This window comes from Typopeltis vanoorti, chromosome 13 (assembly GCF_054136105.1).
Source record: "Typopeltis vanoorti isolate ZY-2024b chromosome 13, IOZ_Tvanoo_1.0, whole genome shotgun sequence".
NCBI classification, from domain to species: Eukaryota; Metazoa; Arthropoda; class Arachnida; order Uropygi; family Thelyphonidae; genus Typopeltis; species Typopeltis vanoorti.
Genome location: NC_143561.1, coordinates 50,182,673 through 50,200,766, shown reverse-complemented (window position 1 = coordinate 50,200,766; position 18,094 = coordinate 50,182,673). Strand labels below are relative to the sequence as shown.

The 18,094-nt window shown below is 30.6% G+C and overlaps 1 protein-coding gene across 1 annotated transcript in view; it reads left to right on the top strand.

The window, feature by feature from the left end:
- The window catches only part of LOC150100140 (uncharacterized), a 189,160-nt gene that overhangs the window by 50,410 nt on the left and 120,656 nt on the right, over nucleotides 1–18,094 (top strand). The window contains exon 2 of the mRNA XM_090402763.1: nucleotides 12,166–12,262. Within this exon, the coding sequence (XP_090258889.1) occupies nucleotides 12,182–12,262 (81 nt within the window). The 5' untranslated portion in view covers nucleotides 12,166–12,181. The remainder of the gene's footprint in view (nucleotides 1–12,165; nucleotides 12,263–18,094) is intronic.

The window sequence follows — 18,094 nt, the reverse complement described above, 5'->3', positions numbered from 1 at the left end:
TTTTTTCTTCAAGAGCAAGTTTTAACATATAAAGAAATCTGAAATTAACTCATTACTTATACGAATATTTTAAATATTTTAAATTCAAGGTATGGCAATGGATACTGATGAAATAAAAAGATATATTTAGATAGTGACGTAGTATCTTATCCTGCAAATGACAAATCTTTATGATTATCTATATTGCGCCAGATAATCTGGCACATACGAGATAAGGGGATCATTCTTAAATGATGTCACACTCTATAGGAAAGGTGGGAAGAAAAATGTGACGTTTTGTAAGATGACACATTTGGTGAAAAAGCATGTCTGAATACTTCACTAAAGAAAGCAGTTTTTTTCAGATTCAGAATCATGTACTGTAGATATTATCTTTTGCTTAGAGTTACAAAATAGGAAATAAATTTATCCAGAATTTTAAAGATAGAAAATATCATTCATTCAGAAGTTGTGACATCTTGACATGGGGGGGGGTCCAAAAATTATTTAGACGATCCCTAATCTTTTTTTTTTTTTTTTTTTTTTTTGTTATTAGTGAATTCGACCGTCTGACGAATTAGATATGCTTATTTATTTATTTATTTGGATAGAATTGCTAACAAAAGATAACAGACAATGAGAACTTTTAGTGTTGCTGTTCTTTCGGTTTTTAACCTTCATTCAGGTAACATCTTTTGAGGACGAAAAATCACGTTAAAAAAAAAAATAATAATATTGTAGAACAAATGTGAGAACTTTTGAGTTATTACGGACAAGATCAAAAGAAAAATGAAGCCAAAAGAAATGAACAACAACTAATATCAAGAAACAAATTATACGAGTACATACATCAAAGATCTGCCGAACAGCTTTTGAATTCTTTGAGTTTCGTTTGAAAAATATTTCACGTCAAGAATTTGTATTTGCATATTCTAAAATTTGATGTGTTCTGTATTCTCTTTAAATTAGCTCATCATAACTCAGAATGTTTTAAAAATGCAATTCTTACTTATACTTTTTTTTTTTCTTTACGTTTAGATAACTGACAGGATTTATTTCATTATTAAGGCATACCTTTTTTTTTTATATATATATGCATCCCACCCAAGAAAGGTTGAAAACCAATGGTAGGTGAGTTAGGGATAGATAATCTGGAAATTCTTTTCTAGAGACCAAACAGGATTCAAGCCACTTCAGGCTTCCAATAAGAAAGAGTGGAGGGCTCCCACCAGGTTTTGAAATTCACCTATCGCCTAAAATTAACAGATCTTTTCTTTTTATTTTAGTTACTCTTAATGATATTTACAATGACTTTTTTTTTATTTAAATGATTTTTTGAAGTATCATTGTGTGACTAAAACGTCCTCTTCCTATTACTTTCTTTTCATCCAATAGATAACATAAAGTACGTAATTAAACATAAAGGCTTCTTTATCGAAAAGGCTTAAACTTTAAAGTCCACTGTCTTGATAATGTAGTCGGACCAGGAAGCGATGAAGTTAATAGAGAATAGGGAATTTAGATAAGAAGTAGAGGAGAAATGGAGAAGGAATTAGAGAAGCAAGTATCGTGTTTATTCTTAATATCAGCACTTAACCATGCGTAACTACCTTGGATTTGTGACATTATATAATCTACAGTCGCCTTGTGAAAGGCCAAAGCTGTCGAAATCTCTTGGATTGTGCAGAGGAAAAGGTCTATAATATTTAATTATATGCTCAGAGTTTTTCGATGAAAGTACATGATGCAGGAATCAACAGGTGTTGATATACTGGTTATGGATATTTGATTATGGTATTAATTTCTTTATATCGACTTTTATAGATTTCATTTTCAACCATTTCCCCCTTCAAGAAATAGATTTTCCGTGTTGTAAGTTGTTGATATTGCAAATGTTACTACATAAAAAAAGTTTTCTTAATGGTAATAATTTCCATTTATAACCATCAGGCAGCGTCATCACCAAAATGGACCATCGCCTTGCCCCATTAACTTAATGGAAAGAACTATTTTCTCAAGCAGTGATTCGTAACAAACAGTAATCTGGAGTGCGGGGATGAACTAGAATGGTCATTTCTCGTATAACATCTCCTTACTCTTCTCTGACCCCTCATCGAGTCACTATTTCATGGCTGGATAACTCGGTGGGAAGGGAAAAGGGGATGGCCAGTTCTAACTCGCGGCCATCGGGCTATAAATCTAAACTGCCAAGAAAGCCAGGAGGCTATTGCCTTACATTACCCACTCTATTGGAATTTCTGAAGTCGGTGAAGAAAAAGAAATGGAAAAAATGCTTGGAATATTTACAAAATAATGAAATATTTTCTTTTTCGCATTGGTTTGGGTTGTCAGATGTTGAATTAAAAAAAAAAAAAAGTAAAAAAAAAAGTTCTTACGCTATCCTATTATTCGGGGGTATCGCGAGCAACAGGATAGTTAAATTACTATTTCAGAATTGTTTGTTTAAATTCCTTGAAATTACAAATTAAAGAAATCATATTATATAAATGCAAGAAAAAAGTTATATTACATGCACTGCTACATCGCTATTATATTCCACTATATAGATGTAGAATTAGTTATTAAATTAATTATTCATATTTGAATAACTTTCGCATTATTTATTTAAACTAATATTCGAATTGTTAGTTCTTTAATTACTGTGTCATTAATAGACTTTCGACATAATCAGTAGATCCAAAACTTTAGTTTAAGGCTATAGAATTAGCATTTGTATTTAAGGAAAAGAAACTGACAAACAATTATTAAATTTTTTTTAGCATTTCTTGTTTTACTAATATATAGTTTTACTTCATTTTTTTTTCACTAACAATATTTATTTAAAATCTTTAAGTTGTTTTATAATTTCAAAATGATATATAAGTTTCTCTTGTATGTTATTTATTTGAGAATTATATATATACTGTATATATATATATATCGATTTGTAGGAGATCTACTATCACAGTAGAAGTGAAACAGGCTTTAAAGAAACTAAATACTCGTTTGACCTTTGCATTTGGACCAATATTACAATTTTAAAGTTCAATTTAAAAAAAAAAATTAAAAATGTGATGAGTTGCTTTGATTTACTTGCTGAAAATACTTGATCCATTTTTATTTGAACTAATGCCAGCTGCAATGACAAATCACTTTTGCCCTTTTCCACTATTGATGTTGTTACACTTCAAGATTAATAAAATTTAAAAAAAAATAATTAGGATCAACTTTCAGTGGATTTTTTTTTTTTTTTTACATTAAATATTCCGTTTTATGCTTGTCATTAAATTTACGTTTTCGGCGCTGCGACATCTAGAAGATCATTTTTCTGAAAGGAAAAAAAAAACTATATCACAAAAAATATGAAAACTAGTTTACGTAAGTAATAAAATCTTAATTTAATTAAGTTATTCTTTAATGTAGTTTTTTTTTTTAATATAAACTAATTCACTTGTTAGGTTACACGATTTACGTAAGTCCAGTGAAAGAAATATCACCAAGCTACCGATTTATTGCAATTTGTCGTCTGCCTTAAGGAATTGCTTTGATAGCAAAGCGACACCTATGTTAATTAATGAATAAACTTGCAAAAGATTTCAGCTTCAAGTTATTTACGTATGCTCTAAATGGGAATAATAACATGCTACGAGATAAGCTTTGCGATGAAATTTATGGTAAGAATGCTTTTATCTGAATATTTTCTGTACAGTTTGTTATTGGTTAAAAAGTTTTACTTAAGAACAGTATATTTCGAGAAAAAATAACATAAGAGTACAAAAAAATAAATAAATAAAATTATGAGCAAAAAAAAAAAAAAAAGATTGCAGTTTGGTAACATTAACTGGGGGGGGGGGATATTATTTGAAAAAGAAAATGCATCAGATTTCTTTAATATTATAATACACGAAGATCGTTCTGCTGTAAGAATATGAAAAGCCAACAAATACTTCATATTAGAAACATGGAGAAAAACCATTTCGCAAAATTTAACATAACCATTCAATTTTGATTGCTAAGTTACGAAATTTAGCTGCTGTAAGTCATGAAGTATGTATACAAATCTTGAAGCGTGACTACTCTACCAACACTCACGCTACTTTTAACTGCAAAAGACCATTAAACTTTTCAAATATTAGATAGAGGATACATTTGAATGGTTGCAACCGAAGTGCTGCGAAAAGATGAAAAATTAATCGGTATATCTTTGATGTATTTTTAAATATAAATATCAAGAAATCATCTATTTCAGAATATTACACTTGCGAGAGAAACACCGAATTTTTGTTTAACATATGCTATTAATAAGGATCGGTCGTATATGGCGTAGTTCCAGAAGTTATGCCGATGAAAGAAATAGCGAAACTTGACTTCTTCAAAAGTCAAGCATTATTAAGTGTTCTCAGTTATTCTTCAGAGTAACAGAAATATCGACTGACCTTCAAACACTCAGTTCAAAGATAAGTGTTTTTGTAATGTTGACGGATAGCATTCCCCAGAACAAATCTTCATATGAAAACTAGTGAATTAAAACAAGTTACAAACTTGAGCTTAAAAAAACTCAAGTATATCAGAGAATGACAGTACCTCTAAATGCAGCTCTGTTGTTTTAGTCTAAAATTAACCACAATTAATGAGAAACAGCGTGATTTTCTTCAAGATAGCTTAAATCCACATGTTGATCTAGACACTATTTCCTTATTATGTGGACACCGTATCGAATTAGCTTATCTCTACGTGAATAGTTCTTTGTTTTCAAGGTTCAAGCTGTCATTGAGTGGACATCGAAGTCCAGCTGTGCATGAAATTAATTAAAAGTTTATTATCTGAACCACTTCAAGTGTTTGCTTACCATAATCACCACTATTGTCTTATCTTTATGCAGACTTCTACCTTCGAGCTCAAATGAGCTCGAAGGTAGAACATTTGCAGTTTCTCTTCCGGATTCAAAGACAGTATTGTTCGCATAATTTGCTTCAGTATGGTTAGTATCTCCTATTCCCTCGATTTGCGGTTCGTTCATACTGGTTCTATTCCTTACAGATCTAACAAGATATATTATCATTTAGTCATCTCGCATATTCTAGTTATATTAATCACTTTCGAAATTTTTAAAGTTTCAAAAGGCTAATATTAACTGTAAAATAATAACGGATATTTATTCTATTTTCTTTTAGTGATCGTTATATTTCTCAGAAGGATGGATCGATTGCAAAATCGTTTAACACATCTTATCAATTCATAATTGACTGAACACTTTTAATGAATTTATGAGGATAGTGACTAAGGGAACTGTAGAATTAAATTACTCAGTCTCACTGAATCATTATTAACTGGCATCATATCAGAAATTTGCAAATAAATAACGAAGAGAGAAAAATGGAAGTAAAGAGGAACACTTAACGCAGCAAAGAATAAATGAAACAGTAAGAAGTAGACAAATACACACTACTTCCAAAGATATAATTTTTTTTTAAATACAAAATAAAAATAAAATTCTTTATTTTTATTTTAAAAAATAAAAATCTGTTTATAAAAATAAAATGCTTTATTTTTATTAATAAAATTCTTTATTTTTATAAACAGATTTTTCGAAATATTTCTAAATATTCGTGTTCATTATTTGTCAACAGATATGCAGAAGTTGATTTTCGATATGATATTTTTTATTATTTTTTTAAACTATATTTTGATATCATACTTTGTATGTGACTGACCTCGAATAATTATAAATCAGTGAATGTGTTTTCAGTCAGTTTTTACGATGCTGAATAGGGGTGATATTTGTATGGTTGGCTTCATGAAAATAAAACCTGGTATGGACGCCATTGCCATAAAGAAATGATAGGTAGATTTATCTAGAAACTCTGATTTGTTTTTCTGCAAAACGAATAAACCGTCTGATTGACACTCTCGGGCATATACGAGCGTACTTTGCAGACGTAATTTGGCATTGTGTAACAAAAAAATCTTAAGTCAGCAATTTTGAATTGAATTGTAGAAATTGCCGACGGAAAGAACATTTCTATACCTTTTCTTCAGCCTGTAACCAAATTAGTCGATATTTGGGGAAAACAATTAGGTAAACGAGGTTAAAAATTAGTAAACGCAGTTTACTAATTTTTAACCTCGTTAAAAATTAATATTAAATTAATTTTAAGAAATTAAATTATTAATATTTCTTTTAATTAATATTATTTCTTTTAATTAATAATTAATATTAAGAAATTATTAATATTTCTTTTAATTAATATTAAATTAATTAAAAGAAATATTAATACCTAACAAAACGCAGTGTTGTCTGTTTTTAACTTCGAAACAGACAACACTAGGAATTATTAGAGGTTTAAGATTATAAGATGGATGGCAGTTGTTTGCATGCTTTTTTTCCCCAATGGCTTTAAAAAATCATCCGTAGCCTTAGTAGCATCGGTAGCTCAATTATCAGTGATGGTTGTAAAAGTAAATATTTTAGTTCCACTCTATGGCAGTACTTTAACTACACTATAAGATTTTGATTTCGAGTGAAACTACGTATTAGATTTGGGAACTTTAGTGTATAGGATTTTTTTTTATTCGTTTCCGTTCTCGGAACATAATATATGAAAAAAAAAACAGTTTTCTTTATATTATAAAAATTAACTGTTTTATATATATTATAAGTCGTTACTTCTTCACTTTACCTTGAGTTAATCGTTAAACAGCTTTGGCTGGCTGATATATATATATCGTACTTAATTATAGTTTTATACATCAATTAAAGCCGGAACTAATGCCGTTTTGAATCAATTGTCATTATTTATTGTCAGGAAAAATATATACTGAGAGTAGAAATACTGTAAAAATTTTTTCCCTTAGATAGTTTTAAGCTCTAATAGCTGTTTTGTTTAGATTCCATATTCTTCTCCCACCCTGCATGCTGAGTTTAAATCCACCCTGAAGGCCCAATCAGTAGGTCTCAACTCATAAAAATCAGTCGTTTGTAATATTCAGTTGGCATCAGGGCCGATATCCTGTTCTACAACTTAGCCAATCATTATCAGCAAATTCTTGCACAATGTGGCAATGAACTGTCAAAAAGAAGAGGGAAAACAATAATTTGAAGTCACGATATTAATAAATTGGTTATTTCCAGTAGCACAAAAGTGCGAACTTCAAGTGATTTACACAATTTTTCTTTCAGCAGATACTTCCTCTATTGGTAATTACTCTGAAAGCCATTAATTCTCTGTACCGCAATATAAACAACTGCTTTGGTCATTTTTCCCCCCCTAAATTTATTCACCTTTGTTCTATTTTCTTTGTCTGTGTTTACACAAAAATAGAAGAAAAATTTTAATCAGCTTATAATTAGATTAGTTAATATTTATTACTAGCGAACTGTTTCATTTTTCATGTAATTCTCAGAAAATATCCGCACGATTTTAGAGAGGCATAAAGTGTACCTACATACAGCAACAATTTGCTGTAGGTTTTTGAAACCTCTCGTATGTGGGGACTGGTTAGAAAAAAAAAAAATAAAGAAAATAAAGAAATATTAATACCTAACAAATTCTGATGGATGTGTCGAGAGATAGATACAGAGAGAGAGAGAGAGAGAGAGAGAGAGAAAGATTAGGATAAGGCAGTAATGCAAGATGAACATAAGTAGTAATCAGAGCTGATTCAAATATTTAAATGTAAAAAAAAAAAAAAGAAAAAAAAAAAAGGTACATAAATGAAATGACATTTGTATCTTTGGAAGGAGAACGTCCAAGTTTTTTATAGCATGCAGAAGAACCCCAATGCGAGAAAATATTCTGCCTGTTCATCTTCTTTGTTGGAAAAAGTTCCTTGAAAGTTTCCATTAAATTCTATATCACGTCAAGAGTTATATGAAATAGACGATTCCACACTGTTGACTACCATAATTAACATTTTGGAAGACTGTGGATAAATGTCTTTCCCTTCGTCTGCAAGAATGCGAACTGTGACAGAATATGTCAAATGGAAAATTCTAAGTTATTGATTTTGCTATAACATGATGGACCGCATTAATGTAGATGAAACCGGTGTCAAAAATTTGAAACCGGTGTCAGAGATTAATAGGCATGATTTTCGAATTTGAAGAAGTGAAAATACACCACGACACGACTAAACTTTTGTGGGTAGCATGGAAAGCCACACACACACACTGTAATATTTTCCAGAATCTCTGTTGACATGCTGCGAAACTTTACACCACAAGAAAGTCTAGTGAATTGATGAAGTTTATTCGCACATTACGTGGAACTGTTTCGTTTTAAATGAAGAAGTATTTATGATGTTTTTAAAAACATATAGTATACGAGCGTTGACCGAGTAGTTAGTGTATCCGCTCTCCAGCCAACATAGTATGCGAGTGTATCTGCTCTCCAGCGCGGGTTTGAATCCCTCCATGGGCACCGTAGCAAATGAACTTCATCGCCTGGTGTGAGATCACTGTCACACTTACTGGAGGCCTGAAGTGACTTAAAAAAAGTTCAGTGTTTGGTCTCCAGAACAGGACTTTCAGATTATGTAAAAAAATACAAAATTAATTAAATATGAAAAAATGAAAATAAAACTTTAGATCACCCATGGTATGATAGTATTATAGGTTTACAACCTTTCATGGGCGGAAATGACCTAAAAATAAGTTAGAATATAATGATTTTATATTTATTTTTGGTATACTAATGTTCCCACTGTCAAGTCAAGAGCAATTCGCCACTGCTAATCAAAGCTCTTGACTAATCACCTGCTCTTTAAAAGCAGAAGCGTGTATAGACAGCAGTTGAGAACGAAAAATCATCACATTAGCACAACTTGAGCACGTGTGGCTTCATAACGGGGACGAAAAAAAAAAATAATGAACGGTAGTCCCTCACACACAAATATAGTACGAGTCTTGTCATGAGAGCCCTTCACGCTGAAGCCCACAGCATTGTTGCCACTTCTTACCTAATGTATCTTCGCTACTGGAGTATGGCCATCTGTTTCAGGACAGTTTACAGAAAATGGTTCAATATTGGCTTTAAGATTAATTGTTACCTAAGCACTTGAAGTTTGCTGTTCTTTTTCCCTGTTTTTATCGATCCACGTGTTCCTTTACTAAAAGGCAAAAGAACATTAACATGATCTTTTGTCCATGGTTCAAAAAGGAACCAAACCATTCAAGAACTACTTCACCTTTAGCCTAAATAGCACAGATGATGCTATTTAGGCTAAAGGTGAAGTAGTTCCTGAATGTTTAAAAGAAACAGTGATCTTCTGCAGCCATGTGCCGTGACTTATTTTTAGTAAAGCTGTACCCGGGAGTAAGGTAAACTCATCTTTTGACTGGAGTAATCAATGATAATTCCGATATTGATGATTTGGAACAATTTGCTTCCATCAGCTTTAGATCGCTACGGTAATGTAGAGAGAAGTGCAGTTGCCATGATAACTCAGCACGAGATAAAGAACTAAAAGAGGGATACGTCATTCTATTTCTGTAAACAGAGCCCTATTGTGTTTGTTTTATTCTGCTGAAGCGATTCTTGCTTTTAGGTCAAAGATTTTTAAGACGAGGGAACATTTCATGCCTACCTTGGCCTGAAAACCGCCTGGATCTTACCTTCATTGAAAACTGTAATCTTTTGATATGTAAACTCTTTGCATGGAAAAATATCAAAGCTGAGAGGAAAATTCGAGAGGCGTTTATACATATTTGGAACTTTGAATTAGGACATGTGTATTCAAAGTTAATTTCCAACACGTCACACGATGTATAGGTATCATAAAGGTTAAAGTTGAACACGATGAGTATTAAACGTGAGCGTACATGGTATGAAGGCCCAATTTTGATTTAAATGGACAAAACAATTAACTCTTATTTTTTAGAGCACTGCGATCACTGACGCTGGTGGTACCCGTCAATCTATGAATGTTTTTTAATCACAGGACATGTAAACTTATGAGGACAAGGTATAAAGTTTCACCTTTTCTTTCTTTCTTTTTTTTTCTGCTTTGTTTCTTATTCTCAGTTTTGTTTAACGCTAGTCAAGATTCCCTTCTATTCGAAGCTGCCATGAAACCATGATCAGAAACTGAAATTTCGCTACACTAACGAATACTATCACTGTTAGCGATTAAGGTCCTCTAAAATATAAAGTATAATTAATTGTTCTTGAGAAATACTGATCACCAGATGCCAAAGACAGTGCGGGAACACGATCTGATCAAATTATTATTATTTTATTTAAGTTAAGGGATATTGCATCCCATATTGTTTCTTAGCCGAATAAGAAACTCAATGAGTTTCATGTCGAATATAGAAACTATATAAAGTTCGGCGATTCCAAGCGTAAGCAAATACCTGGATAGTGCAGCACCTGACCCATTTGGTAGTGCAAGCTGAGCCAACTCATAGAAAGGGTGGAGCAAGCTCCACCTTTCTATGCGTTGCAAGCTTCACCTTAATTTAAGGGATGCAATATCCCTTAACTTAAATAAGTTCATCTCGCCGAATTGAAGCCTTTGACTCTTCATGTAATTAGTTATTATTTTATTTATTAATAATCAATTCATTATTTTATTTATTTATTATTTTTATTATTTATTTATTTATTGAGCACAGACGTGTGAGAGAAAAAGAAAATTTAAATGATTTACCTCTTCTTTTGTTCATTGGGTTCGTTTGGTTAGAATTACTGGGAAAAGGGAATTCCGAAAAACAGACAAAAGGTTTGTCTATTTTTTTGCTGGAATAAGCTCTGCATTTCCTAGAAATTAAATCCTTCCACTTTATGAATTAGGCTAAATTCTCCTTTGATTAAAAAGTGCTTATAAATATTCCTCACATTATAAAAAAACGCGAGAAATAAGCCTTACTATACTATAAAAAAATCATCATCAGAAATCAGATGGACGTGACGTAAATGTTTATATTTCCATGGAAACAATAAATTGCACTATATATATATATATATATATATATATATATATATATATATATATATATATATATATATATATATATATATATATATATATATATATATATATATATGCTATTTTTATTATTATTAAAAATAATAATAATAAAAATAACCTGGAGTCTCACCAAGAGAGAAGTTAAAATTTAAATAAAAAAAAAAAGTTAAACCTAAATATATTTAAATATTTTGTTTATTATGTTGTAGCAGTATATGCGCAGTCTATTTTGTATATGTTCGAGATATGTAGAATCTTTTATACTATTTGTACTAGAAGTTAAACGTGATTTGTTACTTACTTTATTAGCATCATAAATAATAACGTAACATAGCATGTCTCTAAATGGTAGGTTCAATGTTTAAGCGTATGAGCGACTGCATTATTTAATACCTATTAATGTAGAAATGCCACCCTTTGAGATTACATCTGTTTTAAGTGTTAAGAAATTAATTTATTTCGTGTAACTGATAAATATCATGGGAGGATAACGTTGCGCGGAAGATGTTAGAGATGCTATAAATAAACTCGAGTGTTACGTATGTTTAGTGGGAAGGTAGAAAAAGAAAGCAGCTAAATTTAGTAGCTGTTCAAGGAAACTTATGCTGAAGATGTTTTATCCTGGAAATAAATAGCCACCTCGATTTTTCACTCCCACCTCAGTGAATAAGAACACACGTTAAGTTTAAAATGTCAAATTCAGTATGTGTTTTACATGTTTTGTTGTATAAACTTATATTAACAAATATTACTAATAACAAATTGCCAATATGAATTAAATAAAAATAAAAAGCCCAATCGTTTCTGCCATTACATTATGATCTGTAGTTTGGCTAAAGAAAGAAAAAAAATCAGTCAGAAACGCATTTCCTGTATGAGATCGTAAACATCAAACGATTTTCATACATAACTAGTATGTACATTGCTCTTCGCATCTATTTATATTTAAAGCAGTTGATAATATTATGTATATAAATATAAACACTTATAATATAAAATATATAAATAATTAATTTAAAAATACTTATATTTATACATATAAATATTTTAAATACATATTTAGAAGCTAAATATAATTTAATATTATGCGAGTGTAACATTCGCTAATGAAGAATTATATTCGTATATGTGTGTAATAATTGTGATATACGTTCGATTTTATCTTATTATTCTGCCTGTTATATTTATATGAATTACTACGTTTCATTCTGAAAGAAAGAAGAAAAGAAAAATGGCCAGGACACTTGACGTATTTGAAGGAAATAAATATGGTGCAGATGGGGAAGAAGCAGACGACGTTTCACTGTCACAGGTATTTATAGTTCTTTTTTTTATTTTTTATTTATTTTTATAAAACCATATTTGTTTTAATTATCAACCTTAATGTGTTACAGTTGATTTTCTTAATAATGCTTGAGGAATAGTTAAGATTTTTTTTCCCGATCATATTTAATTTTATCGCAATATTTAGATTGCTCAGTTTCGATATTGCGATTTCTAACATAAATGTTACTGAATGATTTCACTAACATGATGATAAAAAGAAAATTTATTTTACTCCATTGCATAATAGCCACATAAAATGGTTTTTTGGGGGGTGAGGGAGTGCAAAATTTAGCATAAGCAAATCTTTTAAATGGAAAAATTAGATGTTTTCAAATTTGAAAGATTTCTTGAAAATATTTCAAAAAAAATTATATATATATATATATATATATATAGGTAATTAGTTCCTGTCACGAATAACCTTCCACGACATCTCAAAGACGCTCAGTAGATCCTGTGACTTAGGAAGACTAATCCGTTAAGCTCGAGTAAATATCATGTACCCGTAATCGTAATCATTCCTGGATGACATGTCGCAACTGTCCATCATATGCAGGTTAAACGGTAGATATGAATGGGTGTACTTGGTCGGTGAAGATGTTTACTTAGTGACTACATCATTCATTTCTTGCTCGATAGTATCAGGGAGTGCCAAGAAAATATCACTCTATCCCCTTTGATTGTCGTGATCAAAAAAAAAAAAAAAAAAGGTGGGATCCACTGCTTCGTGTTGTTCACAGTCCCTGAGAAATGTTCTAAATATCGTCAATTCCGATCCTGAAATGATCTAATATCATGACGTAATCAGTAAAGAATGAGAAATAAAGGTGCCTGCATACTTATAAAATTCAAATATTCAGTTTTTCCTGTGAGTTCGTATCCCTAATATATCAAGGAATATAATAACTTGCATTTTTTAATGTAAGGGGGAAAATATAGTAAGTAGTGATACAGTACACTCCAAAATTATCTGCTTTTTTTTTTGTGAGTTTATTCAAGTCTTTCCACGATTTTCGATTACTTAGTATAAATACAATACACCTAGAATGGTAAAAACGATATCATCGCGAATGTGGAGTAAAAATCTAGCAAGTAATAAATATAATATATTAATAATCAGGACCGACGGAAGCGAGCATGCAGTGCATGCGGGCGCCGCCGTCTGGGCACGGTTCATAAGTTCATTTTTAAGAAACAAAATTTTTATCATAAAAACAAAAAATTCTTAGAATGATCAATATTAAAATAAATAAGGCCGGATACACCAAATAAAAATTTAACAAAAATTGTATATTGCCGTCTCTTTGATCGGTTTTTATGCGCAGAAACGAATTTTCGTACAAAACATTTGTTGCTAGTTAACCAGTCATATGGCACGCATCTCAGTAGGCTACTGACAGTAGCGCAGTGCGGACTATTATTTCGTCTCTGTGTCGTGTTGTGTAATAATTTCTTGTGGGTATAAAATAAAAATGGAATCAAAATTTAAAAAAAAAAGTTATCCGGTGCACAAAATCGTAAGCGTCACGCTGCGAAAGAAGCAGATATTAAGAAACAAACTGGGGCTCTTAATAAATTTGTTAAAATATTCTGATGCAGATTGTAACCAACTCGATACATCAGAAATCAGAGTTGACGAACCGCGCACATCATCCAGTTTGCATGAAAGTACTATTGCAACCTTTTAACAAGATGCATGATTTAAGTGAAAAACAGCTAAGAGAAAATTTAGTTGTAGTTGACCACGAAACTAACATATTGTTAGTCCTGTAAATTTAGAAGATCCAGGTGAATGGGGAAATATTGATGAAAAATTACGAGTTGTTTTAATTGAAATGGGGGCCTGTTCAAAAGAAAAATATAATATATCCCAGAGATACATATGGTCGTAAATTTGGCGACACGTATTATAATAGAAAAATGGAAAACGGGGAGCTCGTGCCAAGAACATGGCTCATTTATTCCAAAACTTTAAATTCTGTTTTTTTGCTTTTGTTGCAAACTTTTCGCACCTACTGAATCAAGTAGTCTCTTGTAGAAGGTTATAACGATTGGAGAAATGCAAGTACAACTTTGCATAGACACGAGACTAGTTTAACTCATGTGAAAAATTTCTGAAAATGGAAGGAACTTGATAAAATAAAAAACAAAACTACTATTGATTTCCAGACTCAAAGCATGTATGAAATGGAAAAGAAACATTGGACGAGTGTTTTAGAACCCTTGATTGAAATTATAAAATTCCTTGGTAGCCAAACTAACTTTTCGCGGATCATCTGATAATTTATATGAAAGGAATAAGGGCAATTTTTAAAAATTAGTCGAACTGTTTGCGAAGTTTGATCCCGTTATGGAAAATCATGTTGAAACGGCCCTACAACGAAACAATTCAAATACACTATTTGAATAAAGACAGTCAAAATGAAATATTGGAAACTTTAAGTAACGCAATCAGGGATACAATTTTATTATCAATTCGAAAATCTAAATATTATTCCATAATTTTAGACTGCACACCTGATGCAAGTAAAACAGAACAAATGACCATTATTATTCGCTTTGTTTCCTGTGACAATGGAATTGTCAAGATCAGGAAAAACTTTTTAGGTTTTGCAGATATATCAGATTCCACAGGGCGTGGTTTATGTGCAACAATAATGGAACAACTGGAAATTTTAATAAAAAAAAACTCAGCATGAAGCACAAACATTATGTGCTAAAATAAAGGACTACAAATTTATTTGCTCTCTTATAACTTGGCATGATTTACTTAACAGAATAAACCCTGTGAGTAAAATGCTTCAAGACAAAAATATGAACATTACCCTTGCTTTAGAATCTATCGAAAACTTAAAAATATTCTTACAAGAGTATCGATCAGATACAAATTTTAAAGAGTTCTAAAAACGGTAAAAGAACTGAGTGAAGAGGTGGATGGAGAACAAGAATTTAAAACTGGTACAGAAGTTCGATGACGAAAGACACGACAATTTTACTACGAGCATCATGACGAAACGCCACAATCGCCAGAAGATAAATTTAGGGTGAATGTGTTTTATACACTTCTAGACGTTGCAATGTGTTCGTTAATAGAGCGTTTTGAACAACTAAAAACATATTGTGATAATGTCAATTTCTTGTATAGATTACTACAAATTAATAACGAAGATGTACGAAAAAATTATGACGATTTAGAGATTCTCTTGAAGGACGGCGACAATAAAGACGTAAATGCAATCGAGCAATATGACGAGTTATGTGTTTCCCGGGATATTTTTCGGAAGGATAATTTAAATATTCAAAACCCTTTCGATATTCTTAATTTTATTGTGCCCAATAATTTATTTTTCCCTAACTTTTCAATTGCTTTAAGAATACTATTAACCTTACCTGTTAGTGTAGTGAGCGGTTCCTTTTCCCAGTTGAAATTGATTAAAACCTACTTAAGAACAAGTATGTCACAAAAAAGGCTTGTTAGTTTGGCGTTAATAGCTATTGAAAATGATATATGTGCGGAATTAGACGTTAAGACCATTATTTCTCATTTTGTGAATATGAAATCAAAAATCCTAAAATTTTAATTTAAAAAATTTCGAGTATATTTATGTAATTTAATTTATTTTCTGTTATTCTGTAAAGATGTAATTTTTTGAATACTTATATTAAATACTAATTATTTCTGAATTCTTTTCTATTTTCTCATCTATCTTGAGTTTCTTTTATTTTCCTAAAAGATAGTTCCACTTATAAAAATTATTAAAAAAAATTTACAAGTTACTAAGAATTCAGTAACTTGTAAAATGTAAGAATTTTTTTAAACTTTAGTTCATATAAATTTTAACTTTAATTAAAATTCATTTTAATTTTGTTAGCGATTCTGGTCGGTGAGAAGGCTATAATCCCCGTATCATTATATTCGACGATTAAAGTGAAGTGGCTTTATCAAAATTTGCTTTAACTTTTGAGAATTTTTTGAATATTCAGGTTTTTAACGATTATCCTGCCTAGTCAACACCCCTGGTTCGTTACATTTAGCGAACCAACGTGCGGCTGTTCTGTCAAAATTTATTTAAGAAATTTCAAATAATTTAAATTATTATTATCGTAAAAGAACACGCCCGGATCGTTTCAGGGGCGCTTAGATAGAAATTGCATGCGGGCGGCAAAGACGGTAGCGCCGGTTCTGTTAAAGACAGTATTCGTGTCTATAACTGTATTCCACTATACTTATGTTTGTATTTCTATAATTTTAATAAATTTGAATATTGCTTAACTTACCAGATATAATTATTTTAGTTTCTAATTAATTTATGCCCATTCTTCAAAATATGCTATTTATTAATATTGTTTCTTAAATGTTGAAGATAGTATTATTTTCAGTTATTATATGGATTACGGCATATACTTACTACAATGTGTGCACTTTCGCTTTTATGTTAAATAATTCTTATTTATATATATATATATATATATATATATATATATATATATATATATATATATATATATATATATGTATGTATGTATATATATGTATATGTATATGTATATGTATGTATATGTATATGTATATGTATATGTATATGTATATATATGTATATGTATATATATATATATACATTTGAAATATATAAATATATATATATATATATATATATATATATATATATATATATATATATATATGTATATATGTGTGTGTGTAAAATTTACGTTGTTTTTTTTTTTAAATTCTAATAGAAAGGCTTTATTTTTCCTGTTTACATATGGTCGTCAACCCTTTTTATGTATGTTTAAAGAGGATAAGTTGTTCTTATTTTCAATAACAATTAGGAGCGAGTATTTTGATAGTCCGTATTAGCTGTTTTCTTTCAGGTAATGCTACGTAATCTTTTGATGACTGTACATATTACATTTAAATGAATCGTAAACGGTGGCACCCAACACAGCACAAACACGGCATCTTATCCACAACAAATGCTGCATTCTACTATTATTTTCCCTGTAGTATTTTTGTTTTTCTCAGCTGCTCGTTTTCCTCTTTTTTACTCATTTAACATTAAACCTCAAACTGTACGTTACGAGGGGAATGAACTCTTCTGACGAATGTACGCGATTTAGAAAGATTAGGCTTAATGAGGCCGTAACGAAATTCCCATTTGCTGATGATGAAACTCATTATGTCAAATCAACTTTGTTTCCTTGTATTTTTTTTTTAAGGAAATATTTAGATTATGTGGATTTATCTTGGATTAAGTTTGGTGCTACTACCGCCCTCTAGTAGAATTTGGAACATGTTCATTGCAAAAAAAAATGGGTAAACGTATAAATAAAATACTGCAAATAATGTTCGACAAGTTCAGACAGCACTTGTTTTTCTGTTTCATTAATCATTTTATTTAATCATCTGCTGAATTATTTTAATGTATAATACTTATTAATTTTAAACGTAATTAGTATATGCTTGTATTGATATTAAAAATAGTATTAATGTGTACATTTACATCTACTCAGTTATTTTATTTAAGTAACTTGAAGGTATAGTGTTTGCTTAGTCATCGATAATGAACTAAATTGGATTGTTATCTCTACTTTGAACACACAACCACAGTAAATGCTCTATACTGATTCGTTCCGCCAGTTTATATTCGTTCCATTTCGTATATAATGTGTTAGTGAACTGATTGTTTCCGGATCCATAAACTAATATTCATGTCACTTGGTGTGGTCCGCGCAACCAACCAAACCATTTATGTCACACGGGATTCATCTGAATGCTATTTTTCCAGCAGCAGTGAAAAAAAGAAATTAATTTTGC